The 8987-nt window shown below is 44.8% G+C and overlaps 1 protein-coding gene across 1 annotated transcript in view; it reads right to left on the bottom strand.

Annotated features, from left to right (window-relative positions):
- Nucleotides 1-5051: 5051 nt before the first annotated feature.
- The window catches only part of IQCA1 (IQ motif containing with AAA domain 1), a 108413-nt gene continuing 104477 nt past the window's right edge, over nt 5052-8987 (bottom strand). The window contains exon 20 of the mRNA XM_054172964.1: nt 5052-5156. Coding sequence (XP_054028939.1) covers nt 5052-5156 — 105 coding nt within the window. The remainder of the gene's footprint in view (nt 5157-8987) is intronic.

Below are 8987 nucleotides of genomic sequence, written 5' to 3'. Positions count from 1 at the left end.
GGGACCTAATAATACCCGAGGCACATTTTGAGCGCGTGACTTCATGCTTCTCCCGCCCCTCACTGCAAGGATGCTGCCCTCCTGCCTGGCTGTATAGGGCCGGAACTGCCTTCAGTTGGCTGCAGTTTTTCTCCAGTATTCACCAGTTTACCTCCTGGCAGTGAACTCTCCTACAGATGCAGCTGCCACAAGAATGCCAACAGGGATGGCCCCTTGGGTCTGCAGAGAGACTGGGGAGTTCTTCCCTGAGTGGGTGGTGGGTGCTGTACAACAGTGTGGGGAGGTGATGTACAGTGACTTAAAGCCTGCATTTGCCTTTAGTTTCTTACTCATTCTGTTCCAAGTGCTATGGTAGTTGACTTGTTTTTCTGAGTCTTGCTGATAAGGCTTCAGTCAATTGGCAGACATTTCATGTGAGGCAGGGTACCCACTACCCTGAAATCCTGATTATGGACTTTTTTTTTTCCCCCCCCTTTCTTCACACCCCACACCCCCCCCCCCCTTTTTTTTTTTTTTTTTTTCTTTTTTCCCCCCTCGTGGTAAACTGGTAACTACTTATTTCTGGAGTATGTCTATCAGCTGCACCTTGAGGCTATGTTCTGGATGGTTTGAATGATGCATAGCTGATGGGGCTTAGAGATCATATGCTCTGACTGGTCTGGCTGATGCCCAGTTGATGGGGATTGGGGGTTATTGATATTTTGAGGAAGTGTGGGTGATGATGGGAATTTGTACAAAAGCAAAATGAGCAAGAATGGCTTGCAGATGCTTCCCCTGCCTTGGATAGAAGCTGAGTGCTGGGGCTGTGCTCCTTGCCCCCTATGCAGTTGCCCTGCAAAGCTGGCACTGAAACTTGGGTTCCTGCTTAAAGTATGACCTTGTGGGCTATATTTAAAATCCATGGGGCAGCATTATGCTAAAACTTTATGGCCTCTGTGAGAGTAGAGTCACACTTTGCTCCCTCTTTCTTGGATGTTTCTCCCTACATGTTTCAAAGGGAGGTTCCCCATTCGTGTGATTAGAGTAGAAAGGCTGGGGATTGAGCATGGACACTTAAATACATGTCACATGTAGTTCTCCTGGGTTTGGAGGAAGCAATTAAGGCAATTAATTTATTGGTAAATTATCTTATGATGAAGTACAAAATAACTGCAATGAAACGCTGACATTCACATTAATACCAAATTAGTTACTGTATTATGACTGTTCTTACAATGAATGCCCAGTAGTTTAATAGTAATGGGACATTTAAATAATTTAACTGATAATTCTCTAGATCACTTACATATATAAATGGGCATGACAGCTTCTTTTCTCAACTTTGCTGGGGCTGCTGGATTACCTCCCACCACCACCCTGGGAGGCAGAGCAGCCTGGCACCTCCCCCTGTCATTCCCCAGAACTCACTTCTTGCTGGAAACAAAGGAGAAGGCAGGGCATAGCAAAGGGGATTTCCCTCCATCCTCAGATTTTGGGATTGATGTGGCTGGAACACAGAGAGCACTTGCCCTGCAGCTGGTCTTAGCAAAGCCACAAATCTCTTTATTTCTCCATGGTAAAATGATCTCTGGGTAGAGCTACTCTGCTCAGGCCTGGTAGAGGAGCACCTCTAGCAGTATTCCTTGTGAGCGCACTATTAGCCTCACAGCAGGATGGGCATTGGAGATCCAGCCAGGGAATTAATTGAACAGTTCAGCCATCGACACCAAAATTACTATGTGTTGGCTCTGCTTGATACAACAGCTTCATTTTCAAGTAGCTGCACTTTCTGTAATAATAATTATAAACAGGATTACAATTGCTCCTCATTTGTCCCTCCTCATCCCCCCACGAGGACTCTCTGAAGGAGAGTGAGGGCTTGGCAGCCACACAGGGCAGAGTCTGTTTGCTTTATGGTCCTTTTCAATCCCCTATGCCCACAGGGCTCTTTGTAAGTACACCAGCTTTGGCTGGTGGGGGAAAAAATCTCAGAACCAACCAAACAAAATAAACCAAAAAACTCCACCAAAAATACCAACTCAGAAATGCAATTTACAGTGAAAGTAGCCATCATTGCAAAACTACATCTAAAGGATTAACTGTCCTAGTGCTTTTTTCCCATAAACTGGTGAACACTGGAGGGAAAAAAAACCCCAAACCTACCAAGCACACATGAGATGGTGAGAAGTTCCTGTATCCTTTCTGCATGGGGTCAGGGTCATGCTGCAGAGACGGATGTTGTCAGTCAGTGTGTTACTTTGTTATTGAGACTGTGTTGGACCTGCTGAAATATTAGTTAATGGGCTTGCTTACATTCAACCTAAATGTGATCTTGTGGAGAGCAGTATTCCACTGTCAGCAAGATTGAGGACAGAATTATCCAAATTTTCTTGCAGGTGAGAGCAGAGATCAGGTTTTTGACACAAAAACTGACACCTCCTTGGAGACTCTGGCTCTCCTCACTGAGGACAAACTTGAGGAGTACCTTGTTTTAATAGGGGTGTGCTGCCAAATTTGTAAAGCCAGTGGCCTGCCACAAGCAGGCATCTGTAAAGAAAGAATCATAGAGGTTTTGAATTGTTAGGGTCAGAAGGGACCTCAAGGATTATCTAGTTCCAACCCCCTTGCCATGAGCAGGGACACCTCACACTAAAGGGAAGGAGAAGAAAGGAAAGGAAGTTTGTAGCTGCTCTGTTGCAGAATATTAAGTCCAGGGGCTGGTGAGCAAACAAGATAGCATTTGATAGTGTTTCAGTCGATAGGCAACCATGGGCTGCTGCTTGGTGTGTTGTGTTTCTGAGAAGGTTTAATTCCTTGCATTTCCTATTTGTGATATTTGGATATCAGGCTTAATGCATTCTGAGTAGGAGACACTGCATCACAGTAGAACACCAGGAAGCCTCTGCCTCCAAGTGTTTTAGGTCCTTCTGTGCAGATGATGTTTCTGCCACAGAGCTTCATGAACACAGAAATAGCCACTGTGATCCCACAGGCTACATCTATACATAGCTTTGTGTATGGAGAATGAAGGTGATGGGGCTGATTTTCACCAGTGAGCTATTCAGAGCTTTCAGGATTGGATTTAGAAGAAGCTGAAGCAGGTCTGGGTGGATTGGGTTTAAAATAGCATGAAACAACCTCTTAGACAACTCAACAGACCTATTCCAGGTTGCCTTTAGAGCTGCTGTTCTGCCACATATGGTTGGGGTTTTTAAGTACCCGACATGTTTGTGCAGGCTAGGTAACGGGGCATTGTTGTTTTTATCGCAAAATAGATTCTCAAGACATCCCCCAAAATGCACACTGCTTGTCTGCTTTGCTTCTTGAGCTTCAGCACGGCCAAGTGCCTGGTCCTGCACCTGGGCTGCAACAACCCTGTGCAAAGTTACAAGGTTGGGGAAGAATGGCTAGAGGGCTGTGTGGTGGAAAAGGACCTGGGGGTATTGATTGACAGGAGGAGGAATATGATTCAGCAGTGTGCCTAAGCGGCCAAGAGGGCCATCAGCATCCTGGCCTGTTTTACACCCAGTGTGGCCAGCAGGAGCAGGGAGGTGATTGTCCCTCTGTACTGTGCTTAGCATTGAAGAGGCTGCACCTCAAGTACTGTGTTCAGTTTTGGGCACTGCAGTGCAGGAAGGACATCAAGGCACTGGAGCAGGTACAGAGAAGGGTGACTAGGCTGGCAAGGGGCCTGGAGAACAAGTCCTGTGAGGAGCAGCCAAGAGAACTGGGCCTGTTTATCCTACGAAAAAGGAGGCTGAGGGGAGACCTTATTGCTCTCTACAACTACCTGAAAGGAGGCTGCAGAAAGGTAAGCACTGGTCTCTTCTCACAAGTAACTAAAGATAGAATGAGAGGGAATGGCCTCAGACTGCACCAGGGGAGGTTCAGACTGGACATCGGGACAAAAGAGAAGAGGAGAAGCTCAGGGGAGACCTTATTGCTGTCTGAAGGGTGGTTGTAGCCAGGAGTGGGTTGGTCTCTTCTCCTAGGCAACCAGTGCCAGAACAAGAGGACACAGTCTCAAGCTGTGCCAGGCAAAGTTTAGGCTCGAGGTGAGGAGAAAGTTGTTCACAGAGAGAGTTGTTAGCCATTGGAATGGGCTGCCCAGGGAGGTGGTGGAGTCACCATCCCTGGAGGTGTTCAAGAGGAGATTGGACGTGGCACTTGGTGCCATGGTCTAGTAGTCATGAGGTCTGTGGTGACAGGTTGGACTTGATGATCTTTGAGGTCTTTTCCAACCTTATTGATTCTATGAAAATTTTCATGGAAAGGGTTGTCAGGCACTGGAATGGGCTGCCCAGGGAGGTGGTTGAGTCACCATCCCTGGACATGTTTTGAAGCCATTTGTATCTGGTGCTTGGGGACATGGTGTAATGACAGACTTGGTGGAGTGGCAAAATGGCTAGACTTGGTGATCTCAGAGGTCCTTTCTGGCCTAGGATGATTCTGTGATTCTTGTTAATGTTTTCTGCTAACATCTACATATATGGAACTTATCCATGGTAAGGCACTGAAAGGTGAAACAGTTCTGGTCCTCGCGCAGCTATGTAAATATTCAGCTCGTGGTAGATTGCATTAAGTGTCTTATAACCCATCCCAATTAAAAAGCAGTCTTTATAGCTGTAATAGTTTTATTGAGAACTGGAACACATTAGACCTACAGATATATAAAGCAGTTAGTTTTATAAAGCATATAGGATATTAAAGTAATGAAAGACATTAATGTGACATCAATTTTTAAGGAGAGTTACTTGCAGAAATAAATGAGTACAGCCTAAAAGTTGATGGCATGTTACAGTCCTGAGTAATGAACCCTTCTGCCCCCTAAAATCTTTTAGAATAAATAATGTTTGAGCAAGTCAGTGGTCATTAACTCTTTATCCTCTGAGACTTACATGTCATCTCATTTTATTTTTTGTTTTAAACTTAGCAAAATTAATTCAGAAAGGTATTCCAGGAAAGAGAATTCCTGTAACTTGGGGTGTGCCGTTCTGATATGTCTGCTTTGCGTCCTCTTCTCAGTGAAGCAGAGCTGACTGGCATTTCCAGATGCAAAATTCTTGAGGAATTTATTTTTTCCCTTTTTTGGCACTTTTTTTCCCTTTTCCTGGTTTCTTATCACCTGCCAGTGCTCTGATTCGTGCTTTACCCAGCGGTGTCTTGTCATACCAAGCCTGGAGAATCAAAAAGCATCTCTATGTTTTATTAAAACTTTTTTGCTTGGGGGAAAAAAAACCCCAACCAACCAACCAACCAAAAAACCTCCCTAAACAAAACAAACCCCAAACCCAAGCCAGCCCCCCAGCCCCCCAAAACCAAACCCCAAACCACACAAAAAACAACCCTTAAATTCTCTACTAGTACAATGGAACATTCCTTGGAAAAAAAAAACCAAAACACAACCAACCAACACCCACCAAAACTCTTAAAACCCTGGCTGGCTTGTGGAGAAGCAGAAACGAAATCCTCAGATCTCTTGAGAACATTATTCTAACATGAAGTGCGGCAATGGTTTGCTTGAACTGTGTCTCATTAACAGGAATATTTAGCTGGGCCATTTGTGTTGCTGTAGCTATGGAAATGTTAGAACTTCTATGATCAACCCTGTTTCTGAGGTACATAGCTCTTATCAAAACTCCCTCTGGTCTGAAACTTGGCAATAGACAAAGCATGTACTTCTCATGGCTCTGCAAATCAATCCAGACAGTTTTTATTTCAATGAGGGTGCTTAAGAAGCAAAACAAACCCCGCACATTAAAAAACCTGTTTATAGCTTTCAGATGCCTGTTCACAGTCCTGTGACTTGTAAATGATTTTGGTATAGCTGCTCTGCAGACTTGCCAAGCTCCTGGACTGTAATGTCAACAAGGCAGTTCTACGCCACGTGAAAATAATGCAAAGTGAAGGAAAAGACAATGCTTGAAAGTTAGTAGTCTGTAGGAATTAGCCTTTCCCCACAAGTACATACAGCAACCTTGATCAACAAAGTGCTGTCTACACCAGAGATTAAAATGCCACTAGGTGTTGACATGGTTGACGAAATGCCTTCCTTCTTGATCATATTCATCCATGCGCTGCCCCGGGACTGAATGTCTTTCCTCTGACCACAGACCACTATTTAATGCCACAACTGTGTCCCCTCTGCCCTTCTCTTGGGCTCCTGTCACCTTCAAGCTTCCTACCAATGTGGCATCCTATAACCCTGCTTTTTCCATATGATCCATCCAAAACGCTGCCTCCATCTTGAACCTGGTAAGTCTACCCCTAGGAATTTGTCTTGTCCAGTTTCACAGCATGTTAAAGACAGGCAGCAGCAAGAGACATAGTTGGTGGAAAAACGTATTAACGGAATGATAGAATGCTTTGGGTTGGAAGGGACTGTCATAGACTACCTAGTCCGACCCCCATGCTGAAAGCAGGGACATCAACTGGATCAAGTTGCTCAGAGCCCTGTCCAACCTCATCTTGTATGTTTTCAGAGATGGGGCTTCTAAAACCTTGAAGGGCAACCTGTGCCAGTGTTCCTCCATTCTCAGTGTAAAGAATTTCTTCCTCATCAAGTCCAAATCTCCCTTCTTTTCAGTTTAAAAACATCACCACCTCTTGTCCTGTCACAACAGGTCCTGCTAAAAAGAACATCCCTGTCTTTATTCTAGGCCCCCTTTAAGTACTGGGAGGCTGCAATAAGGTCTCCCTGGAGCCTTCTCTTCTCCAGGCTGAACCCCAGCTCTCTTAGTTTGTCTTCAGAGGTGTTCTATCCCTCTGACCATTTTTGTGGCCTACTCTGGACCTGCTCCAACAGGTCCATGCCTTTCTTGCACTGTATTGGAAGCCTATAGGGGAGAAAAACCTGTGATGTTCCTTTCCTGCCCTCAGACGGTCCTTGGTGTGAAGCTTAAAGGCTCCCTCTGTGTCCCAGAAAAAGGCTGATGACAAGCACCCTATTTAGACCTCTTATCTTGCAGATTAAATGCTGTCAGCAGGTAAGGGAAGTCTGACAGCTGTCAAACATCCAGCTGGCTACTGAGCAGCCCTACCACTGATCTCTGCTCTAATTGCTTGGATTAGCTAAGCACCCTCTCCACCACAAACCCTCACGCCACTGAGGAAAACATCATGCAGCCTCTACACATCTAGATGGTGGTGTGAGAGGTGTTTGGGAGGGACACCTGAGCAATTGAATTTTGCTGTCCTAGAGGTAATCTTAGGTCAAGATTCTCCCATGTCAGGGAGAACAGAAATAACTGGGACATGATGGGGCAGGGAGAGGCCTGTAGATAGCTGTTTCTGCTCCTTCATGCATGAGATAAGAAGGACAAGATGGTGGTTGTGACTGTTGACTCAGGGAGGAACCAACCTCTGCAGCAATACCTAGCAGCCAAGCAATGTCTCTGGCCTTCCTTATGTGGTAGGTCATGAGGCTATAGAAATGCTATTTCCCCCCCAGGTTTGTCCTGAGTGTAATACACTCCAGACCTCTAGTGGGAGATGGAAAGAATAACAAACCCCTGCCAACAGCTTGCTCGGAGCTTGGTAGGGTGCTGCTCGGTGGGTGCAGACTGGGGAGGTCATCTCACTGCCCACTTGTTGATAAAAGGATGCTGCTGGCTGTGGCAGGAGGAGCGGAGTGATTGAGGTTCTCATTCCATTTCTTTGTGCATATATTTCAATGCACAACATTACCCTGCTTGTTGGCATGCAATGACTGATGTGTTTGACTCTCAGCTGGTGAAACTGCTGTGTGGGATGAATGAAGCCAGCTTCTCAGGTGTGGTTACCATAAAACATAGGTTTACCACTGATGCACTAGCCTCTGAACAGTGGATGTAAGTGACTAATCAGAGTTAAAATGATTGCTTGTTGGGGGCATGACACCCACAGTCTTTGGTATGGGTTTCCTGAGAGAAGTATTTTGTACCAGTCACTGCCAGGCAGCACCGGCATGCTCACTGGACTGCCTTGTGCTCCTCTAGGACTGCTGTCATTTCTGTGTAAGGATTTGTCTTGCACACTGGTGCAATAATTAATAATTTCAAAAATGTGGCTGCGTAATTGGGGCAGAAATTTGAGTAAATTGAATGAAGAAATCACATTATCACAAATTTTGCATTATTTATAATTCCTTTTGGAACACTGGTGGAATATAAATGTCAAACAGGGAGATTCATGTTTCCAGTGAATAGAAATCAAAGATTCATCACAGCGTTAATCTCCACTTTGAATACTGCATTTTAACTGCCCCACTTCAAAAGGACAAAGCAACAGAGAAGGTCCAGTGATGGCAACAATTAAAGGCTGGGGAAGAGAGGCTTTTGTGGAAGATGAGATGGAGATACTGGAGTTAATTAATGCATGAGGCCATTTAGACAATCCTCTTCCCCTGTGCCATATTACAGGTGCTGGGGCAAGGTTCCATGACATTTAAGGGAAACAAATTTAAAACAGATAAAAAGAAATACTTTCTTAAGGGCTGTAATTAATGCAAGGAAATTATTGCCATGGGAAGCTGAGGACAGTATCATTTTGGCCGGGGTGAAAATTAAGTGCTGCCTGCATACCTTGTGCTGTACAAAACAGGTACATTTATAGGAAATGGAATAATATTTTCAAGTTCAACTTGCACTAAGTACTAGCTCTTATGTTTCAGGGTACAAATGGATTACTACTTGGACCTGGGAACGATCGGGGATTTATTTCCCTTTGCTGCTACGCTGAACCATTAGCCTTTCCCTGAGGAAAGATATTGGTTTAGATAGGAAGCATGAGGGAAAAAAAGAGTAATTTGCCAAATATCACAAATGCTGCCTATGTTGAATGAGCCAAATGGCTCTAAATGGAAATTGGAATATATTCAGCAAGGGTGGGAGAAATATGCACTATCATTAGGTTAGCAGTAGAAGAAGACTTGGACAAAGTTGTTAGAAACCGCATCCTGTTTATTGTGAGAGGCACAGTGGGGATTCAAAACCAGAGGGGACTCAGAGCAGAACAAAAAGGAAACCCTT

This window comes from Dryobates pubescens, chromosome 2 (assembly GCF_014839835.1).
Source record: "Dryobates pubescens isolate bDryPub1 chromosome 2, bDryPub1.pri, whole genome shotgun sequence".
Classification (NCBI taxonomy): domain Eukaryota; kingdom Metazoa; phylum Chordata; class Aves; order Piciformes; family Picidae; genus Dryobates; species Dryobates pubescens.
Note: the sequence above shows the minus strand (reverse complement) of the source record. Positions and strands in the feature narration are given on the sequence as shown.